General features: G+C 41.7%; 1 protein-coding gene across 2 annotated transcripts in view; it reads right to left on the bottom strand.

The window, feature by feature from the left end:
* Positions 1-16564, bottom strand: part of hmcn1 (hemicentin 1) — an 86861-nt gene extending 70297 nt beyond the window's left edge. For both annotated transcript variants that reach the window (XM_086115001.1, XM_086115002.1), the window contains exons 1-6: positions 16309-16564; positions 4574-4644; positions 1722-1880; positions 1523-1645; positions 774-945; positions 443-549 (exon numbers count right to left, since the gene is read on the bottom strand). In XM_086115001.1, the coding sequence (XP_085971127.1) occupies positions 443-549; positions 774-945; positions 1523-1645; positions 1722-1880; positions 4574-4644; positions 16309-16564 (888 nt within the window). The remainder of the gene's footprint in view (positions 1-442; positions 550-773; positions 946-1522; positions 1646-1721; positions 1881-4573; positions 4645-16308) is intronic.
* Positions 16565-24435: the final 7871 nt, after the last annotated feature.

Here is a 24435-nt window from a genome sequence, read left to right as displayed (position 1 = left end):
GACACTGTCCTGTCGAGAAATGTGTGTCACGTTTGCCATTGCTGTGATAGAAGGGTGTAATTCATTTCAACTTTGCACGGATGGTGCTACAGGATCTCTGTCCAAACATAAACAAAAAAACGTGTGTGTGTGCGTGTGTGTGTGTGTGTGTGTGCGTGTGTGTGTTTCTCTATCCACCTGGACTGCTTGCAGAGAACATTCCCGTCAAATGAATTGGTTATCACCGAATCTGACCACAATGATATAATAGTGCAGTAATTCAACTTAAGAACTTTTCTCAAAGTCCCAGCTGTCCCTCAAATATGGTTTGTGACCTCATTCAAAGGATACACTTCTGAATTGTTTGCTGCAAGACTTGTTTAAACGATAGTTTAGCACTGTGATCTGTTGACTTTAATTTCATTCACTTTTAAAGGTAAAGAGTAAAGATCAGATCTTATACCTTAATAGACCACAACCCGGACTGCGGGTCTTTGATGTTGACAACTTTGGCAGAGTTGGGAATGTGCAACAACTCAGTCAGACCATCACTCTTGCCCACGATCCTCCCTGGAGGCAAAACATGAACACGGGGTGATAAGTCGCCCCTTCCACAGATGCAGCCAACATAAATTAATTTTCAAAGTCTCCTCATGCATGGTTAAATATTGCATACACAGTAAAGTGAAGTGTTTTTTTGAATCACATTATCTCTACCTGTCATGCCAAATAAAAAGATGATCTCCTTTCGTGCAATATTACAGACATCCGAAAGTGAGTGACAATTATCCTACCCTGAGGGTTTATAATCTGGATGGCTGGTGTGGGGCCACTGAGGGAAACAGTGACTTCCTTGAGACTGGGGTCAAAGGGGATCTGCCAGGTGTTGCTGACCCCAATGAAGTGATCAGTGGACAACAGGTGGACCTTTGAGGACTGCACAGCCTCCTCCACCCATTTCAAAACCTGTCACATAAATAATATCACCATTACTTATTGAGAGTAAATTTGGACATGGCGATGATTCTGATCCATCTCCAATCTGTCTGTCCGGCCATCTTGTTTCGATCACATACGATACTATTTGAGACTAAATCAACAGCTATCGCTAATTGCAGCAAACAAGTGTGCTCAATTTTCAATCGATTGCTTCAGGACACGGTTTAAAAACAAACAATTCCACACATTGGTTGAATTAGAGCCATTCATCGCTCATGTCCAATTCTAGTCACAGTCCAAAGCCATGTTGAGTGAATTAAAGTAATTTGTAAAGATTGACACGAACTACATTCCAAACGATGAACTGACCAATTGAACTGCATTCCAGTTGCATGAAAGACATAAAAAGAAGTTTTGAATTGTCTGACGCTTTTTAAATTCTGCAGCTTCACCATTGACTGGGTGGCTTTTTATCACCGTGGCCAAGGCATGTCTTTATGAATCAAAATATTTTCCTCATGACTCAGACAAATTGAAACTTGTACTTAAAAGTTCAGAGGAGTACAGAAAACGCATTCCTGCATTTCTCTTTAGTAACACTTACCTCATTGACCTGTTTCTTGTCCAGATGGAAGACCTGTCCAGAGCTGGTGGAGGCGATTTCCTCATATGCCTTGTAGCCAATGTGAGTCCTGTCATCACAATCCCCCGTCAGTACAAACACGACCTACATACACACGACAGAAAAGTGTCAGTATCAGTCTCAATCATTACATATCTATTGTCAAGAATGTCAGCCAGACCTGGGACTGTTTCTGTTGAATGAGTTGAAGGACATCGTAGGTCAGCTTGTAATCTTTGGACCGGGCATCTGTAAAGACGTAAATGAAGGATCCTGGTAGTGAAATCTCCAGAGCAATTTTTATAGCACCGATGCTCATCTCTGGACAGTCACCGCCACCCTGGCAATGAAAATAAAAATGATATCAATAGCACATTACAAAGTGAGACTTCAATTAGTAAAGTGTGCAGAGATAATATACTGTATGATGAAGCAAAAATACTGAGGCAGGTAAATCAAACAGTGGAGACCGGGCATGTAGAATACAGTAGTTGAGTTTTAAAAAATTTGTGTTTCCAAGGACAAACAATCTGGTCTCCATTCCCTTCCGTACTTGTTGGTTTTGTTGGAGAAGAAACACAACAAATCAACAAATGATCCTTTTGAATGAAGCATAATTTGTTGGTGGGAAATACTACTGTCACTGTTACACCTCATCGAGTGCAAGTGGTTCAAATCATGGATGGAGGAATTGAATTTGTTTTTATATGATCTATGAATAGAACAATCTTATTAAAACACTAGTGAACTGACCTTTGAGCTAGTTTACGTAGAAAATAAACTTTCCCAACACTGACCACCATCGCATGCCAACACACTCAAAACTGACAGCGTGTCATCAGTTTTCAAAAACATTTCAGATTCCACAGATACCGGTAAGTCATTGGGTAAACTATTTCCCAAAAGCAGCCATCCGTAACATACATTTTCTATTCTGCATGTGCTCATTAGGGTGACAAGACATCTGTCACCCATTCGGCGAAAAATATGGGCTGTTCAAATGACCAAACAGAATGAGGAGACTACTAAATAATTTTATTCATTTATCTTGTGTGTGTGTGTGTGTGTGTGTGTGTGTGTGTGTGTGTGTGTGTGTGTGTGTGTGTGTGTGTGTGTGTGTGTGTGTGTGTGTGTGTGTGTGTGTGTGTGTGTGTGTGTAAAACCATCCATCCATCCATTTTCCGAACCGCTTAATCCTCACTAGGGTCGCGGGGGATGCTGGAGCCTATCCCAGCTGTCTTCGGGCAGTAGGCGGGGGACACCCTGAATCGGTTGCCAGCCAATCGCAGGGCACACAGAGACAAACAACCATCCACGCTCACATTCACACCTAGGGACAATTCTAGAGAGTTCAATCAGCCTGCCATGCATGTTTTTGGAATGCGGGAGGAAACCGGAGTACCCGGAGAAAACCCACGCAGGCCCGGGGAGAACATGCAAACTCCACACAGGGAGGCCGGAGCTGGAATTGAACCCGGTACCTCTGCACTGTGAAGTTGACGTGCTAACCACTGGACTACCGGTCCGCCCTGTGTGTAAAACCGTTTTTAAAAAAAAATACAAGACCATGAACAGTAAGGATTTTTTTTTAAAGTATTTTTTAAGTATAGGAAGGCGTTTTATTACAGCCAAAAAAGACAACCATAGATAGTAAGGCGTTTTGTGAATATCTCTCTCTCTCGCTCGCTCGCTCGCTATCTACATACAGTATATACTTTATATATATATACTGTATATATATATACAGTATATATATACACAGGTATATATATGTGTGTGTGTGTGTGGAGTACCCAATGAACTCCCGTGCAAGCATGGGAATAACATCACAGAAAGGCCTGAGTTGAGAGTCTTAATCCAGAACCTTTACAAGCTGGTTCTAGTGTTAATGACATTGTATCAGTCAGATGAAAATATGCAAGTTTTAACTATATTTGATCCCGCAATCAAACTGATTCAACACCATCTGTATATTCCAAACTGGTGCTTTTGATCCGCAAATTTGTGAATTGCTTGTCCTGTTCATAGTGGGGCATTGGCCATTTACAGTAAAAGTCAGCTGCATGAACCACAACCCTGCCTAAAGTCCATCCACACAACTCAAGATTTTTTACTGATACTGAATACTAATTACATTACTACAAGTCTATGCTCTTGTAGGCCTAAAAGCTGGTGCGGCGTGCAGTCAGTCGTCACGTAACTGAGTGATACAGAGGGAAAAAAAACTAACTAAGCAAGTAGATTAGAAAAGCATGTGATTGTCCTTCTTGGTCGTTATTCTTTGGTCAATATCTGTGTCTGGCTGCCTGCTGGGGTCAAAGAGAAACATCCTCCGCTGGATTCCAGGCATGAGACAGCCCTCAGATTGCTTTTGACTTTGACATCTCCCGAATGGCCCAAAATGTAACCCCCCCCCCCCCCACCCCCACCCCCCTTATTGGCATACCTGCATAGCCTATGAAACATCTGTTTCTAAAATCAAAGAGAAAAATCAGAAGAAAAAAAACATACACTTGAAAAGAAACATATTTGGAAAATGGCAAAGGGAAAAGGAGGATAAACAGACATGCTAGCGAAACAAGCAGGAAGTGAGAGGAAACCGGATTGTTTCCATGCTCCACGCGACACACTCACACACCAGATTAGGACAAACTCATGCCAAGGATGCACAGACAATAGCCAACAGCTTATTTAAGATGCTCTGAGGGATTCTTGCCTCTGTCGCTGTTGCCGTTTGTCAGAGAAATTCCAGATTGTATTCATTTACAATGTGTATAATGGAAAATGATATGATATTGAGATGGATATTTGTATTCTGGAGCTGTAGATCCTCTGGCTACTGTAACAATGGAAAGCGACTCCACATATAAAAAAAAACTCTCTAAAGAAGGAACTCTGGTTCTCTTGTCAATCCAAAGCAACACATTGACTTAGTCCATATTTGATCAATATTAAAGTATGAGTTGTCTTACGACATGACCTCAATTTGCCGCCCGACCAAACCTCTTAAAACCTGATACCAGCTCAACCCACCTGAACATAAAGCTCCCTCAGCTCATATTGGAATTTCTTTGGGTCTGTTGTGATTGTTACGGGTCCGATTTCTGCAAAGAAAAACAAATTGTCACGGAAAATGTTAACAAAGATCATCTCTTTATCCTTTTGACACATCCTTAAAGGGGAAGTCAAGTCAAAAATGTTCTTTACAGTAATATGTTATATGCCTGCCACTAGTCCAAACATGGTATTCTGATTAATATTGTGTTTGTAGGAATATGAATTAAGCAGCAAAATCCACACGTTTTTATCCAGAATATGAAATGCTTCATTTATTTATTTATTTTTACTTCCCCTTAAAAGACGAAGCAAAGCAGTTTGTTTATATCGCACATTTCATACACAAGGCAACTCAATGTGCTTCACACAAGCAAGAAAACACCTACAGGCTTTTACAAACACAAAAGTAATGACATTCAGAAGCAAAGCACAGAAAAACAAAAGTGGCCCACAAAAATGAGGGCTACTAAACCACTCGCCGTGTACGGTGTAGACTTCTGAGCTGCCGCTATCTTCGAAAACAGGACGTGTGATGGTCCTACATACCCTGACAGAATGAAATAAGGGACACATGCCTCACTTCTGATTTATGGACAGGTGATGCCAGCCCTGTTAACTTTGCTGGCTCGCTACAAGTCATACACCGCATTGCTCATTTGTGCATTTACTGTATTGACTTTTATTTATTAATTTATTTTTTACGCTGCACTTTTTCGCCTTGCAGTACTTGTGAGTGCACTTTATGAATCCTTACCCAAGAGCTTGTGGAATCTGAGAAGAGGCCTTTATTTTGCAAGTTTTAATAAAGGAATGTTTAACACGATAATATTCATATTCTTATTGGAACTCTTAAAGTATGTCTCCTGGAAAAGAAAGTGAGTCCGTTAAATTTACAGAATGCATGTACGTCATGGTGCACGGTCAGGATGGGAGCACCTCTGCCTCATTTTGAACCAGGAAAAACCCTGCAACCGTGTTTGACAACATGCCGTGCAGGAGAAAGCTGACTACAATCCTGGCTGGAGAGAAAAGGAACGGACAGAAGGATATGATAAAGCACACATAATAAGGCTGAGTGAATGAACTCAGAGTGAAAGAATGCTGGTAAAATTGTCAAGAACAACCAAGGAAAAAATGAGCAGCATAGATCCGATCAACAGGAAATAGAGTTCAGCACCTCTTCTTTTTATTTGCTGGGAATGCAAGTTGACGTATGTGAACTATTGGCACATCTTCGGAGCTTCAGGTGTTCATACAGCATTCATCAATTCTGTAATGCCATGAATGCAGCCGACAAATGCGAAATTAAACACTCCAACGCTCGTCCTCTAATGGGGACTTTTTTGGTCCAAACATTGAATAGAAACCATTATTTTGTGTTTGATTACAATCAAGGATTACTTTGGACATAGACATCTGTCAGTATCCTATATGGCAAAGCTACCCAGGCCGAGTGAAAACAAAAAAGCTAAACTGTTATTTGTTGTCCTGGCACTGTTGTCCTAACTGCTCGCCCTTCACAAAAGAGTTTACTAAACAAAAAAGGTTGAAGAGTGTAGTTTCACTGCTGCCTGTGTGTTTTAGATTTCATGTTTTTTCAAGAAAAATCTTGGTCCATTTCAAAATTCTACAATGCCAACAATCTCAATGGAAGTCGAGTAAAGAGGTTCCATCGTGTGTGAAAGGGCAGTCAGGGTCGTCTGCATTTTTGATCCCAAATGCCAAATGTTCGCTTCAAAACAAGTAGCTCTTTCAGCACTTATATGAAGCAACAGAAGCTATAAACACATGCGGTGTACTGTCATTTTGATGACTCGGGGTAAAATATGCCAGAACAAGAGTGGCTGTCAGTGACCATCAGCTATGGGGCTTAATTCATTCCATCGGTCCCCCCGAGAGAACACATGTGGAACTGCACACTTTTAGCTTGCATGAGTGAGCATTCAGCGTAGAATGTGCACTTGTTCACTAAGATTGGACTTTTAGTACCCAAGTTAAGAGACTAAGATTTTCATCAGGCAGAATACAACAGCCAAGCCAGCTATCAAATAGTAAAATCTCGAGATGTTGGAGGAAAACATAAGATGCAGTTTTTCAGGCCCACCTTGCCTTTGCTCTGTTGACTTCTTGTATTTTCCATAGCTGCGGCACAACTTTGTTCATCCTTTATCACCAAACAAGGTACCTTCCACTCTTTTCGAACACCTTTTCTCCTCACTGCTTTCCATGTTAGCAGCTGTCATTTAATGACTTTTAGCCTGCAATGACCGAGATAGCAACAGGTTTTTATTTGCTACTACTATAAAATGAGCATGCGATGGAAAGGACCACCATGTTTTTAGACCGCTTATTGTGGCACCACTCCGCTCAATACGATGGGGGTATTGCAGAATGTGGGGCTCTCTATCTCACACAAACATTAGTACTGAAAAGATCAAAATAGTAATCAGCACATACACAAATTTGCATGAAATGAAAAATGAAGACCATACAAGAGACACAACAGTCCAGATGAGGCGTTTCCTCCAGAGAGTGATGGCAGCTCTCAAACCACTGTCACTCTATCATTTGTCTGGTTTACCGAGTGTGACCCCAGGAAATGTCTTAATTGTGTGCTCTGTGAATTGTACATATATTAAGGAGACTTACTTATGGGTTCTTGAAAAAAAAATCATAGGTAGGTTGTGTCAGGAAAGGGCATCCGGCATCAAAACTGTACCAAATAAATCATGACTTACTGTGGCGACTACCAATAGGACAATTCGAAAATGACAGCAACAACTTAGTCAAATTTGTGTGTCGGAAACAGATTGGTGGCTTCATTCAAACTGCATTTGGCACTAAACACTAAACTGCAATGTGGTAAACAGTAACATCCCAAATGAATGTTTTGGAAAAACTGCAGAATATCTGTCAACGGGAATCATGAACTGGACTGTCTGAAAACGCAATTCAAAGGGAATAAAAGCATAATCCTCTCTTACTTAGGGAACTGAATTGTTCATCTTCGGGTAATGGAGCGTATCAACGAATAAACAAATATATTCCTGATTCTGAGCAAAAGCTTTATTTAAGGCGATTTACACTAAGAAATTACACTTGAATCCCCCGTGTACAATTCAAAATGGCTCAACGCCTTTCTCAAAGGAATTCGATGAATCGGAAAGAAAACAGGTTTTCTCCCTGTGTGAATTTCATTGCCAAGCTGTTTTGTTTCATACATCATGAGAAACATTTCTAATAATTACACCTAATGCAATGGCTATTCTCTTGATTTTAGGTGAGTGTAGATTGGATACACGGTATTCTCCGATGGGGAATGCAGAGGTGGGCGTCACAAGAAGGGATATACGTTTTCAGACGCTGTCTGACCCGCGTCTTCAGAGCTGAACGTTGACCTTAACGGCTGTTCAGCCATGCACTTGAACTCCGCGATCAGGGTATGGCGCACAAAGGGTAAACGCACATCTGGATGACATTATAATGATCGACTTTTTTTTTCATTGAAACTCAAAGCACAACAGGGAAAATAGCATTCAATTAACAGCCCTTCCAATTTTAATCAATATCATCATTCTGACAATACTTTGATGAGGCATAACTATGCTTTTCTGATGAATTCCAGATGAAACTTCTTGGAGACAAAGCAAATATCGATTCCTCCCTTGACTTCCTGCTAAAATGATCTTTGCAGAACTCAAAGGCACACGAGTGGATGAAGTATTTTATAGTGCTCATAATCCAAAAAGAGGAATGTCCATCAAGCCCCCAAAAAGTTCAGAGAATGTTTGTGACCCCCGGGTCTTTGTGATATAATGTCGTTGCTTGGTCAGAACAGCTTCATCAACTTTTCCAAGCGAGTGTTCATCGCAAGGTCAAATGTACTAAAACGTGGTGGCGAAATCTTGACGTGGTGATAAACCACCTGAACCCCTGTGTTGTTTCGACAGCAAAGAGGTCAGACAAATGCTTGATTCATGTCCTTAGCTGAGGATTCAAAATTACAACGGTATCTTCGACTGTTGCTCAGTTATGAAATCTCGAAAGGCTTCGCACCCAAAGGTCACAACGAGCATGGAGAAATTATGTGACTAGAAGCCTGAGCTTCGCATGGGCATCATGCATAGGAAGCATTTGATTCACTTCATTGCCCAAATTGCTTACTTTAGGTTAAGTAGAGGCTCTACACTAAGTGGCAACATGCAACCACAAATCTGCAAATCGCATGACTGAGCACTTTATAATGAGTGCATTCAACACTGACTGAGTGTTAGACTGCAGAAAGTGTCTTGTTTGTTTTAAAGAGCAGAGTGTAATTATACATGCTAAAACTGACAAAGAAACCCAAGCTGCAGCAGATTAGCAGACTAGGCCACACGCAGATGCTTATTAAGAGATTTCCACTTTGTGTTCCAGAGCTTACTAAAGCAACTTTGGGCTTTGCCCAGATGTGGTGTAAAAAAAAGAAGATTGATGATACCGTATTACAGTCGTCTTTTCTGTTTGGGCAATAGTTGCACATGAACAAAGCATTGTCTTCATCTTAACAGCAAATGTCAGTTTCATTGACATTATTCAGTTTAAAACAGTGGACACCGAGAGGCAAACGCGTTTCATTGTCATCTTTACAATGGTTCAATTGTCTGTCTGAATCATGCAAAGGGGTAAAACAAAATGGTCCAATTCACGATGTTTTGTGTGGATAGACTTGTGATAGTTGACATTTTCTTTGTAATTAGTACGGTACATGAAGCTCTACAAAATATGACACATTACATCAACCCCCCGGGACAAGCTAGCTAAAGAATGACCCCGGTAAAAAGTCACTTTCTGTACATTTTAGGGAATCGCTATCCTAGTCTTTTTTTTTTGTATGTCTCCGCTGCTACGTGTGCCTCCCAATTTTCGTAGCTCTAAGTCAAACATACCAGGACATGGCTCAGTTATACCACGGTAGATTCTACAGACTCTTTTTTTTTTTTGTCTCATGTACGACAACTTTAACATATCAAAATTTTCTGCGGGCCCGCTATGTGTTCAAAGTTTCATGAGTTTTCGTTCATGTTTCAACCCTCAAAAATGTGAATCATCAACTACTTTCACACAGAAAACTGTGCGGAAACACATAAGGCTAAGAAAACGCTTCTCAAAGGCACACATTTTTCCCAATCTGTGAAAAACAAGGCACGCTTAGAGTTCAATCGCAATTTTCTTCTGTTCTCACTTTAAGCGTGTACTCCATCCATGCACGGCACCACACTGCCCTGAAGCGGTCAAAAAGTTCTTTTCAATTACTTTTATTTTAGTATATATATATATATATATATATATATATTTTAAAATTCTTACTCGTTTATATTCTAGTTGTAAATACAATTGAGCTGAATTGAGTTCAGACCTAATTTCTACAGATATCGCAAAGAGGAACTGGCAGTGTGTGCTGCTCAGTCCCCAATGACACCAACTATTTTGGTAAACGCTGACATAAGGTGGTGTCTACCACTCATCCATGGAGATGGGATGTCAAGATGCATGACTTCTCCCCCACACATCACTGAAGCATGGGCCAGGGGCCACAGGCAACCTGACCTTCACCCGAGCAGCCTGCTACTCCCTAAGCACGTGTTGTTTTCTTGACACGTGTTTTAGAAAGCATACAGCCATTCTTGTCAATGTGGCTACCTTGCTGCATGCGTCAGCACCACACACTTTCTAACACAACTGGGGAGCAATTTAACCCTTTCAAGCACCCTGTAACCCGATAACATGATAAGCTGTTCACTGTAGTAACCGCTGTCCCTGAAAGGGTTAAACTGCTGGAAGCTAAATATTTCTTCAAGGGTTTCGTCCAGAGCTTGCAATTTTCGTTCATGAAGGTGTCTAGACACTAATCTGTACTGGTGAAATGAACGGGTCTGGAGTATATGCACTACATTTTAAGTATAAAGCAGATTACTGCGGGTAATAAAATGCTGCAGTCGGATGCTGATTTAGAGATTTGCAAAATAATGCTTGACTGTGTGCAAATGCTGAACTGTATTTGGCAAGGGGCCACTGAATGCCTTTACATGAATTTTAGGAGGCTACTTTAAGGGGGTTATTATTGTAGAGGCATGTAAAAATGGTCCGTATAAAAGTCTCAAATTGCTAAACGTGGCCTAAAACATTCTCCAATATTTATTTTGTTAAAGCAATGAACGTAACATAAAGTGTAAAAATGGGAACTAAAAGTTGCTCCCTGGGAGGAAACCAGTGGCAGCTGTGATGAAAATCACCTGACATGCCTCGGTTGGTCAGCCCTGACAAATAGACCGAGTGGCCGGTTAGGCTGTGGACACATGGTAAGAGTTAGACAGCGGTCAGATAAACATGTCTGGCCCCGAGGTAAAAACAAATCAATTAACACAGTCATTTAAGGGTCAATTGGAATCTGGCATCTGATGAAACCTTGCTAAACAGTTTATGGTATTGTGTTACAGTTAACAAAAGAATTGTTGAAGTTGATTGTCTAATTTCCTCACTGCATTTTTGTACACATTGGGCTCTATTTTTGTAGACGGCACATCTGCGCCTTGGCGAAAAGGCTGGCGGATGCTGATTTTTGTATCGCTGCATGGCTTGTGTTGCTAATTTGGCAGACAAGTTTTTCCCCAGCACAACAGGAGTATCTTGGTGATGCGCCTGGCAGAGTGACAATTTGGGGACTGAAACTGAAAATAAATCTTAGGCCTGCCAACTATATCAAACACCAGTGCAATGTAGACAACTTGCCCAATGTGGCACATTTGCACACGCACAATCGGTATTGCGGGGCAGTGTCCAGATGCCAACTTCACGGCGCAGATGTGCTTCTGCCATGTTGAGACTCCCGAGCATGACGAGCACATTTAAAGGGAATGAAAGAAGCCACTTTGATGGCCATTATTGGTGTTTCCCGGCCTCTCGCATGCATGCAAGTGCAAAATGACCCAATATCTAACCTATTTCCATGCAGAATTACACCACCCCCCAAGCAGGATTTACGTCGGTTAAGAGAAAAAGAACCCACAGTTCTGTTTTCCTCTAAGTCAGGGGTGTTAAACTCATTTCACATTGTGGGCCACATACGGCCTCGGCAGATATCAAGTGGGCCGGACCATTAAAATTATACCATACTCTGCCAAAAAATATCCAAAATATCATGTCTTTTCTTTGTTTTGGTTTTGTGAAGCACAAAAACATTTGGAAAATGTTGACATTTCATGAACATATCTTTTATAAAACATTTCACGAAAAACCTTCCTTTGCCAAATGTGCAATTTACTTTGATCATTCACATACTGTATATGCATTGCAACTGATCCCACTGATTGTATAAAGGTACAAAACCTTAACAAGTAATTGGTATTGAAAAATATAGTCATGCATTTTAAGATGAAACGAGATTTATAAAGAAAGGAATTTTGGAACCATCTATGCATGTGCATATAAAATCTAAATGTAATCCCTGCCTGCACCTAACAAACTAAAGAGATAACAGTCTTCCCCCTAGCGGATAATCCATGAATTGCATTTTATTAAAAATATTCATTCCGTGTCTTTTATGCATTTTTCCCCACATTTAAATTATCCTGCGGGCCTGATCAATCCTCCTCGGGGGCCGGTTTTGGCCCCTGGGATGTATTTTTGACACCACGTCTCTAAGTCCTGCTCTGAATTTCCCAACCAGACATCTGCAGTGACAAACCAAACAAAAACAATTGACAGTCACTGCACGTCTACATTTCGGTCCTAAAATCATACGCTCTCAATTCACACAAAGCTTTCAAATTCAAATCGGACCAATCCATGGCCTCACGTGACATGCCAACATGTTGCACCTCATATACATCTCAGCAAATAGAGCGAGACCTCAACTCAAGCAAGATACGAAGGATTAACTCTGCATGTGTGCTTTGATTTCTCCTTGGCTTCTTTGGGAAACGTTAAGAAAAAGACGGAGATTTCAGCATACTCACGATGGCTCAGTCCCATGAGAATGATCTGATTTTACCGATCTTTTATCTGGTATCTATCGCTTCGTGTTTTGTTTTTTGAGTCCTCGGGTATGTGTTTTCTTCCTAAATAATAGGGGGAGAACCCTTGAGCACTGAAAGCCAAATGAAAGCTGTTGTGTTAAGAGCGCCTAAAGGCTTTTGGGTGAGGCCGCTCCCATCCCCAAAATGTAAGCCAATTCAAATATACTGTAGCAGGTTGAAACACACAGATTGCAGTTACCCACACACCTCTTTTCTCCATCTCCTCATCTATCTTTTGACATTCCTGCCTAATAGCATCATTATTGACTGTGTCCAGCCAAAAGCAGGCTCCTTGTAATCATACACACATAGGCGGGGCTCCTAAGACAAACGGCCACTCTAAGAAAAAAAAAAAGAAAAAAGAAAAAGAACACAAAGGTAAAAGGGGGATGGTGGACAATGAACGCCAACAAAGCTCTAAAATGAGCACCTTTGATCACTAAACCATTATGCCATCGCTCTACGCTTCAAGTTTGAATAGTCCTCTAACTAAAGAGAGCTGGCAAGAGCTCGGCTGGTCAAGTCATCAATTTAGCAGAACCAGATACGCCAACGCCTACGGGCAAGAATTTTGCGTCAAACTATTTTTGTGATCGACTTGGTCAATTTTCTTTTCCCCCAGCCGTCAGGATTTGGAATGTGCAGTGGATTCTGAATGAGCTGCTATTGCGCCATATAGAAAGTTTTTAACATTTCCTGGCTTTGGAATGACAGAAGAGATTAACAGATGGAAAATATGTCAAACGGAGGAATCTGAATTGTTGATAGGGTACTGAAAACTAAGAGCGGTTAATAGATTCATTTGAGAGTGTTGTGATAAATACACAAGAGTGCGCCTCAGTAAAATAACCTGTGAAGTTTCATTTTGCTTTCTCACTCTGCAGGATGGAAAGGTCAGGGGATTGTGGGGGTTTCCTGACTGAACCACATATCCAGGCATCCTCTTGACGCTCGCTTGACACACACAGACACACACACACTAAAGCACACAACACAGGGTGAGTCAAACACAAACACACTCTTGGATGTTTACTGTGTCACAGTTCTGGTCTCTGATTTAAAGGGAGCCAACTCAAACAGGAGGGACTGGATCAACAGAGGAAAGGCATTTAAATCTAACAAGACAGATTCTAATAATAAAAAAAAAAATCTTTGGGAAAGCAAAATTAAAATATATGTTCAAGGAAGGGCAATGCAGACAAAGAAGAACATTTGGGGAAATATTGTGTGACTTCGTTCTTCATTCATCCTCCAGTTCCCTGAAGGTTTTGGAGAACAAATTAAAATAAAAGCTTTGAGAACAAAATAGATGTCATATGGCAAACAAACACAAAGACAACAATAGAGCTTTTGTGTGATTCAACTTTTCTTGGTGAGGATATAACAGTTGCTTAGAATTAAGCCTTAATCCACTACTGTTGCCTCCTTTTATTATCCGCTAATGATCTGACTTTTTTTTTTTTGCCTTTCCCCAGGGGCATGACATAATTAATTCATCACTTGTGTAGACTGCACATAGTTCCTCCCAGAAGATAATTATTATTCTTGGCAACACAGATGCCTGCTCAAATAAATGATTGCAAAAATGATCTGAAAAACAATCTATGACGCGCGGAAATGTAACTAAGGAAAACAAACATCTGGAATAGGAATCCCTCGTTTCACTGCACTATACTTCAATCTCATGGCGCCCATTGTCTCTGTTAAAAACATCAAGAGTAAACTAAAGTCTTTAACACAATATTTTACTTTATTTGAAAAGATACTGCTGAAGATTTGAAGAGAACAGTGCTTAATCAATGAAATGACTGCTAGGAACTTTGTCGTTTATCCCGTCTTGAGACAACTGAGGCAAAATGGAATGACCTACTTTGCTGCAACCAGCAGAGGTGCCGCTCATCAATCTAAATTACATCATTTGTAATCTGAGGAACAAGGAAAAACCCCGCCCATGACTAACAGCAAGGGTGTCTGAAGATCCAGAGCCACTTTCAAGCAATGGCCAAACTTCACTGTCTGTCATTTTTCACATGATGGGCGTGATCTACACATTACACACAAACCTCGAATTCCTGCAAATTGTTCTGAAATTTCCACAGATGATGAATGCGGGCCTCGTCTTTTTATTTTATTTTATTTTTGCTTCAATGGATTATTGGGTTAAGTGGGCTTGCCAATGGGGTGGTACCATTTGTTTTTATCCCCTTGAATCATGGGAGGACACCTGTAATTTTGTGGCCCTAGAAAGGAATGAATAGTGAGATTGTCCAATAATTCGCCTTATTGGGTACATTAGCTTGGTGAGTGACAGATATCCCGCCTATTTCTGACAATGGACTATCCACCGCTCGGGTTTGGAAGGCAGGGAGTGAGGTAACTTACTATTTGCACATACTGTCGATTTATTTTCTTCATAAATGCTATCTATGGAAGTCCATCTGAGCATTTATTCCAGAAGTGGCCAACCAGTCACAGAGTAAGAGCCAATTTTTTTTTTCTGTGTTAATGCAAACAGCCACATCACTCGACTTGGGACCATTCCACTGGCTCCAGGTCGATCGCGATTGACGTGTTGGTTACCCCTACCTTTAAAGCTGACTCGCTTAGCGCTTAGCACTGAGCACCGTTGTTTGCGCACGAGCGGTGATTCAGTTGTCATCTGATTGGTTGCCCTGTTTGTCAATCATAAGCGCTAAGCACCGTTGTTTGCGCATGAGCGGTGAATCAGTTGTCACCGGATTGGTTGCCCTGTATGTCAATCAAGTAACGGGCTTGATGATAGGCTGACGTAGTTAGTTCTGTGGATTTAGTGCCGTTGTTTGAATGGCATTTTCGACGCTTGCCTTGAACCAGCCAAAGAGCCGCATGCGGCTAGCGAGCCGCGGGTTGGCCACCCCTGATTTATTCGATAACCTCAATATCCAGTTGGGAGGTCTTTGTACTCAACTACTACACTTTGTCCTCACGAATAAGACGATGAAGTTCGCTAGCATGACGTCTTGTGTCTTACTCGTAGAGTATTCCCACGACTGACCTTCCACTTGACATTTCGGCACACCAGAACAACACTTTGCGAATTTGGCAAAACTGTCGTTAGCTGATATAGCTGTGTGTGTACTGTCACGTGGTCATATTTTGCCATAGGACGATGTAATTGCCCCAAGTATACCAAAGTTCTCCAACTAAGGACAAAAGCATAGATTTCAAGGATATAGATTATGTGGCTGCCTCTCCAGCAGCGCATACCCACATTCTTGCTGCTGTAGGCTGTAAATTTCCCCAGGTGGGACAAATAAAGGATATCTTAACTTAACTTAACTTAAATGCTCATTAGACAGACTCCAAAGAGGAGTCACTGACCGGTCAGTGATAGAGCACCTTGGGTGATGATAATCATCAAGGTAGAGCTTTGCAAAGCTAAATCAAGAGCAGTACACGAAAGCTCGCGGAATGCTAATGATAGTGACGGCCAAGCTGAACATCTGTGTGCCGACACCAAACCTCATCTGGAGGCTGGAGGTGTGAGCAACATTGGGCTCTCAAAGGGCGGATCGTGAGCAAACTCTTAGATGTCTCACTTTTTTCTCTTTTCCAAATAATGAAGCAGTAAACCTCAAATGCAACGAGCGTGAAGGAAATTTTGCTTTTTCAGACCTGGATCATGGAAGGGGACCAGGGCGAAGTTGTAGAGCGGCCGATTCGGTCTACTCAATGATGTCTCCAGGATCTTGGACGCCCCCTCTATAACTTGGACCAGGTCGTCGTACATGGAGCCGGTCACGTCAAACACGAATGCGAGGGTGGATGCGCCCTCCGGGATGTCCTCTTCGGCGGCTTTGGTGCGTGCGTCCTGCCCGAACGAGAGCGCCACTGAAAGGGCAAACAAAAACCACCCGAATCGGGTGCCCATTTCAAATCCGAAAGTATCTTCTATTAAATACAAAGCCCAACGGTCAGTCTTTACAGGCCACAGACATTGAGTGTTTAAGAAAAGTATTAGCTAAATAAAAGTAATGCGCATTGATCCGGCTTTGGTGCGCTTCCGTGCTTCCCTCCTCGCGTGCTTTTTTTTTTTTGCGCAAAGAGCTGCGGAGATCGTCCTCGAAGAATGTGTCTGCTCTTGCCGTTCAAGTGGCTCTTGCGTGTCTTTTCTGTGGTGAGTGAGGTGTGCAGGGTCAGTCTTAAAGACCACCTCTCAGCCGCGCACCGAGCCTCCGAGACGCACACAAGCTCGCATAGCAGCGCTCTGATTGGACGCGGACTTTTTTTGAGCCACGGTTTGGCGGGGGGGGAAATCACTGTGTGCACGCAACACAACACGATCACAACATATGTGAGGATGTCTTTTGCGGTCTATAAGTGTTCGTCTGTCAACGCCACAATAAACACCAACTTAATATCAGCTCTGGCAGATGATTTGTGGTACATGCCTTTGGATAGATCCAAATTTGTACAATTCTTACATGGAAGTATTCCAGGGATAAAAGTGAATCAGAGGTTTTTTTTAAATCAAACCTGGTGCCATCTAGTAACAAATGAACACGTCCACGACACTTCACAAGCCAACTGTTTGACTGTCGTTGTGTGTAGTAGATATAGATCTAGAAAATATATTAATTTACACCTATCCATCCATTTTCCGATCCGGGTGCTGGAGCCTATCCAGCCGTCTTCGGGCAGTAGGCGGGGACACCCTGAATCGGTTGCCAGCCAATCGCAGGGCATACTGAGACGAACAATCATTCCCATCCACACTCACACCTTGGACAATTTTGAGTGTTCAATCAGCCTCCCATGCATATTTTTGGAATGTGGGAGGAAACCAGAGTACCCGGAGAAAACCCGCGCAGGCCCTGGCTGGGCGAACATGCAAACTCCACACAGGTACGTAGATCGGAGCTGGAATTGAACCTGGTTAATTAATTTATCCATGCATCCATCCATTTTCCGATCCGCTTTATCCTCACAAGGGTGGCGGGGCGTGCTGGAGCCTATCCCAGCTCTCTTCGGGCAGTAGACAGGAGACACCCTGAACCGATTGCCAGTCAATTGCAGGGCACACTGAAACAAACAACCATTCCCACTCACACTCACACCTAGGGACAATTTAGAGTGTTCCATTAACCTGCCATGCATGTTTTTGGAATATGGGAGGAAACCAGAGTACCCGGAGAAACCCCGCTCAGGCACGGGGAGATGCAAACTCCATGTTGTGTTTCTGTTTAGGTTACGTTTGGGTTTGTTCCCTCATGTGCCCTTTTTGTCGCCACCTGTTCTCGTCATCACTGTCCCTTGGGTTTAACCAATCAGCTCCCTCAACCCTTTGTGTCTTGTCCAAGTGTTTCTCGTTTTCTCGTCACTTTTCTTGTTTTTAGTTCCCCGAGTGCTGTCACTCTTTGTTGTGTATGTGAGTGTCTGTGTGCTCTTGTCATGTTTTGTTTTCTGTCACAGATTTATTTATTTATTGTTACTTTGGCTCCTTGTGATTTCCAGAACTTTGTTTGAGTACTTCAAGTTAGTGTTTTTCCAGTGTACTCCTGTTTGTACATTTTGGTCACTCCACCCTGCCTCCCTGCTTTTTGGGGTCCTCCAACCAACTATCCACACGCAAAATGTGACACTCCACACAGGAAGACCGGCGCCAGAATCGAACATTGCACCTTTGCAATGTGATGAGGGCGTGCTCAGCAGTCGACCATTGCAGCCCTTTAATTAATTTTAATGTATGTAATTCTCAATTTAATTGAATTAATCAATGAATTCTTGATCCAAACTAGTGAAGAAGATACTTCACATTTGAACTTTGTATGAGGTAGGTCTGCTGGTTGCATCCCAACAGAGGTACAACAATAAAGGACAGAGTAAACTGACATGCAGCATCTGTCAGACATTTCCACAATGAAATCTAAGTAGTAGGACACTTTTTATCAGGTGTGTATATCTTCATCAAAAGAGTCATGCTTTCAAAGCCAAAGGGGATGAGCTCTGACCCCGGAATGCAAAAAGCACCACCTGACACCAACCGAGCTTCTACAATGATGGCCTGAAGAGGAAATTACGAGAAAAAAAAGTCTTTCATTTACCCTTGGTCCTGAAAGTGTGTCCTGGGAAATTTATGACCCCCGCCTCTTGAATCCTTTTCTTCGTCACCTGAACTTTTTTGACTCACAAAGGTACTTCATGTAATGACAACCATGTCAAAACCAAACCATTTCTTCTTTGCAAAGAAGACAGCATTGTCAAAATGATCCATGTTCACGACATAACAAAAATGCATGAGGATCTGTGTCTGTATTTTTGTTTTTTTGCTTCCTTTAATGTAAAGACCCTGCAAAGTAAAATTTGCAGGGTCTTTAGAAGTAATAGAAATATTAATATATAATAGAAATATTTAAGATATCCTTTATTTGTCCCACACTGGGGAGATTTACAGCCTCCAGCAGCAAGAATGTAGGCAGAAAGAAGAAAGAAGAAAAAAACAAACAAACACCGTTCAATTAAGTGCAATATAAATACAAAATGGATAAATTGCAGTGCTATTTACAGTTGTTTTTCACATCATTTAATTATTATTAATATTATTGTTGCTATTTTAAACAGGTTCAATATCAGGCTTCCGCAGACCTTGCTGATGATCTGATCATTTGAATCAGGTGTGTTGCAACAGGGAGACTTTGAAAACATGCAGGACAGCGGCCCTCCAGGACCGGAGTTCGACACCTGTGCGCTAACCACTGGAACACCGCGCCGCCCTACTTTCCAAGTGACTACCAAAAAAAGGACAGTGACATCTAGTGATGTATGCTTCCATCTAGTGGACAGTTTACACAAGTGTAATTTCATTGGTTCCTATTCATGACTCCAGATTTCCCCAACCTCAAGGTGCAACAATGCATACCGTGTGGGGCGCCCCCCCCCCCCCCCAACGTTTTGCAGTTTCCAGATGCAAAACGTTGTAGGAAGATTTATCTAGTTCTGGCCCTCACTCTTTGTTTTGACCTGTTGCGTTTCATTCAACACATTATTCATGTCAGATATGCCAACATATAAAACTACATATATACAGTAGTATACAACCTAGGATTTTTTTTCACAATTTCTTATTCAACATGATCAAAGCAATTAAAAGCATTTCTTTGAAGCTACAAATCACCCAGCCTATCCAAATATGACGTCATCACCAGTGACTCATTCATTCATTCATTCAAGCAGTATCGTCAGTCGTCCTGCTATCCCTCCTCACGTCATGAAGCAGGTGTCAGTATGCCCCCTCCACGAATGCTGCTGAACTCTTTTCGCTCTTTCACATTGATGACACTAAATGAGGTCTTTTTGTCCACAGCTCTGATTTGACTGTTTCTCCTTCTTCATTGAGAGACACGTGAATCCCAAATATTTTGGTATCCTTGCTGGGATGTGTCAGCTGCCAGCCTCACATCCTCATCTGAGCTGACTGTTTTTCAACAGATGGACATTTTAATCTTCCAAATCTCCCTCACCACACAACACTTGTGTCCTAATTATATGTAATCTCAGCTGTTTACAAGCGGTAGAAAACCAACACCAGCATTCATTTGACGACGAAAAACATTGTCTTGCAGAGGATATGTATGTACCGGTAATCAAACAGTGAGCGCCTGCCGTCAGTGCCATCAGATGTGATTGTTGATTTGACCCAAATATAGCGCAATCAGGCACCACGACAGGGCTTTGGCTCATCTCCCTCCTCATCACCATGACAAAAGCCTTTCTCCGATTGAAAACAAAACTAATTGTTCTTTTCATTTTAGTCCTCTGGGGTTACCTTGGACACGTAGTTGTTTGCTGAAATGGCGATAAATCACAAACAAGGTGCTTGAAGCTACATTTGTTATACCACCTTAGTTTTGGATAAATAATTTCTGTACAGCCACAAATTCAGAATATTTCTTTCCTTTTAATTCTTACTCTTCCTGTTGTCTTGTTCAACAGCAGGGGAAACTCCATTTGTTTTTTCGGCTTGTTTCAACTTTTGCTAAAGTGACACCAGCATTAGAAAAGGAAGATATTTCCATGCAAGCTGTACAAAAATTATACAACAATCATGGCATGTTGTTACTTTCAGGTGAATTTTCAGCATCGCCTTGAGGACGAACAAAGTGTTTTAGTAGATTAATCAATGATAGGAAGGCTTACTGTTCACAGCCACTGATTCATGCTCAGCTTCACTTTTAGACCTGTACGTCCTCATTAGCCAAAAGCATCTGTTTCCAATTGGAGTCGAAATTAAATGGTGCAAGGCGAAACCCCCACCCCAAATAGTTGATCTTACGTGGTGTGGAAAATTCAGCATTTCCCACTGAGATGATAAATCATTTTGGTTTTGAAATGGGAGCCCTTCAACAGGGTGACTCAAGCCTATATTGAGGTAGAACTTCATCCCGGTAATAATATCTCCATATACCTTTGATATCTGATATATGGCATGATAAAATATGATCTTATAAAATATGATCTTGGGTCAATCTCCAAAGACACATGCAAGAAATTTAAAGATTTTTATCAGAGTGAAGTTTTTTTTTCTTGAACACAATACTTCAGTCGAATCCTCTTTCAGAATATTACTGTGAGACTATGTACTGTACTGTAGAAATGCTTTCATATATTGGTATAGAATCAAATCAATATTTGTCCAAGAAAGAAGAGGAGTGTGTACCTCTCCTCCAAAAGACAATTTTAATGTGCATATCGATAAACGGGATGAAATACGATTCAAAGACGAGTTGATTTTTAAGTGGACATGTTGTGAAAATGACGAGATGTTCACGAGTGAAATAAATCGAGAAGGCCTGACTCCTTTTCCACGTTATTCTTCACATTGTTGATTTATGCAGCCCAGTAGAGTATTTTACGCAACATGGGAATCTCTTAAGTTATGTATAGTTGAAGGAGGCAGATAACTCGTAAATTATGCAAAATGGTGAAGTTACTGAGTTGATAGCCGCTTCCGAAGTACATAGTGTGCTATGACTTGGGGCGTGTGTGAGAAACGTGCATGTCCCCATGTGTGTTCATCACACTGTTGGGAAATTTCTAAAAATGGATGATGATTGATGAAGTTGTCCATGAAAAGCACTTACTAAATTCTTCTTTTGTGGGGCTTACAAAAAAGTCATAGAGCCTGTACATGTTGTCTGATAAATGATAGACTGTGATTAAATAGCATTATATTCAATGAATTTAAGATAAGAAAACCTTTATTAGTCTCGCAATGGAGAAATTCCCAATTCACAGCAGCAAAGTTATGAAAGGAAGAAGTAGAACAACAAAATATAGGAGCTGCTGGAAAGGCAGCCACTCTCGCGGCGCCATTTTGAAGTCAAAATAACAAAAATAACACAACACAACACATAGGACACAGACAGTCGTGCAATCTTCACCAATTTTCTGCATACACTTTGTTGTCTGAAGCAGTTATAGATGAAAGAGGAGAGGATCAAAGTGTCCTTTCTCCAGTGGATCAGAGACGTCATGCTGAAAATGTGCGCACGTCTGCTACAAGCTAAGTTTTGAAAGCAAACACGAAGCTGTAGCGTCCATTGACGAAAAGAGATTAGTTCACTTCTTCTGTCCCACGTAATCCGCTTCAAACTCCAAGCCGCGACTCCCAGTTCCAAATCCGCATCGGCGCTCCGCGCTAACGCTCCTTTCTTCTCATCGTCGGCTCCTCAAGACTTACATCCATCCAGCCGCAGACCGTTCAACAGCACCGATCTCTCCGCTGAACAAAGCGGGGCTGTGAAAAATGCTGCCCATTACAGGCGCAAGACACAAGCGCCACGGGACTGTCCAGCAACGACAGTCAAATGGCACCGACATTCCTCCCAGTCAAAAACAGTGCTGGTATACCCATGCTGCCGAGAAGGCGCAACCACCAAGCACAGAGTCTCCTCCTTGATGAATGTCGTGGCCAAAAAATGCTGAAAAAAGTCCACATCAGGTCCACACGATGTAACAACAAACACAAAAACAACAAAGAAAGCAAGGCTCATGAGAGCACTTGCTGACGGCTGCCTACTCGGGCGCCATCTTGACTCTTGTGCAAGATTGTGCAATCAATTTATTGATTGTTTGAGCATTTCAATAATGTGTCATTTCTGAGGGATTGGATGCGTATCACTGCATGGAATTTAAGAAAAAGATAATGCATCAGTCATGCCACGGCATCATTCTGTGGCATTTATTGTAGCTTCGCTACATCCATGGCCTTTGACAAGACAACAATACTAAAGCACATATTATAAATGGTAATAATATTCTAAATACTGAAGGCATACTTAAAATATAACTTTTTCATTTCAGCCAACTACTTCTTGTTAAAGCCATATCTTAAAATAACATTCAGCCAATCACCATATGAACAGTGACTGACGTACAGTACCAGCCAAACATCCCAAAAATTTGAGCACTATGTTGAATTGGACGGTGACTACCGGTAGTTTGATGTGGCCAAACCTGACTTAGACCCGCCCATCACAAATAAATGACAGCTGTAAAATTGGCAAATAATCTTTGTAAAATTGAGTTAGAATGACATAATATATCCATCCATTCATCCATTTTCTAATTTACTTTATCTTCACAAGGGTCGTGGGCGTGTTGGAGCCATTCCCAGCTGTCGTCGGGCAGTGGGCACGGCACACCCTGAACCGGTTGCCAGCCAATCACAGGGCACACAGAGATGAACAACCATCCACACTCACACCTCATGTTGGAGTGTTCAATCAACCTACCATGCATGTTTTTGGAATGTGGGAGGAAACCAGAGCACCCGGGGAAAACCCACGTAGGCAAGGGGGAGAACATGCAAACTCCACACAGGCAGGCCAGAGCTGGAATCAAACCTTGCAATCATCTGTGTACAGTATATGTTTTGTAAATGATGTCTATGATAATACCAGCGGTGGAAGCAAAGGGAGCCATTCAAGATTATTGACTCAGTGTATTATGCAAATATATGGAGCAAAATAAGTGCCATCAGTGGGGTATGCCCTCCTATGCATTTCATGTACGGTCTCTCTAGGCTGGGCTTTGGCAATGCGTCTGAGAAGTAGTGGCGCCTGCTTTTTTAGACACCTTCTTTTCTGACACTGCCCACTTCCACCCTCTTTTTTTTTTTTAAACTTGCCTAATGGGCCGTGTCAAAATGGATGGTGGGCTGTAAATGGCCCCAGGCCATAGTTTGGACATCTTGCAAAAGAGGCTGGTTAATTTGAAAAGTGGACACATATCTGCTTATTTAATTATTATTTCTTTAAAATGAAGTGTATCTTCTCTTATTTGTCTTTTTAACCACACAGATAAAAACAAAGTAATCTTAACTTTGCTATGGAACAGATGAAATAATTCTATTTCTATTCATTTAAAGTGGGAAAAATCTGTTGTCATTGCTACAATTTCATTTTGGCTCATTCCATCATTTCACACTATCCGTGTATAGTTTGTGGCAACTACAAAGCATTTTTTCATCCTGGATTCCCTTTATTTCTGCAGTTCTCTAACGTCATACTACAACTGACTGACAGATGTCATTGTCCCATCAGCCTAAGTATGATGCCGTCTGGGGTTCTCTCTTCCCTCTTGAATCCTCTCAATTGGTCGATTCGGCGGGGGAGGAGAGGGGGGAGGAGAGAAGGGGAGGTAGGTGATACAGGACTGAGGGGAACGCCGACTCGCGAACTCACGTCGATGGAGCTCCGCGTTTGGACAGGAAAACTTTCAACTTGGAAGACATCAAAATGT

The sequence above is a fragment of the Hippocampus guttulatus genome, chromosome 7 (genome assembly GCF_054856545.1).
Source record: "Hippocampus guttulatus isolate MCC_2025c chromosome 7, RoL_Hgut_1.0, whole genome shotgun sequence".
Lineage (NCBI taxonomy): Eukaryota > Metazoa > Chordata > Actinopteri > Syngnathiformes > Syngnathidae > Hippocampus > Hippocampus guttulatus.
The sequence above is the reverse complement of the archived record's forward strand: the minus strand, read 5'-3'. Positions and strand labels throughout refer to the sequence as shown.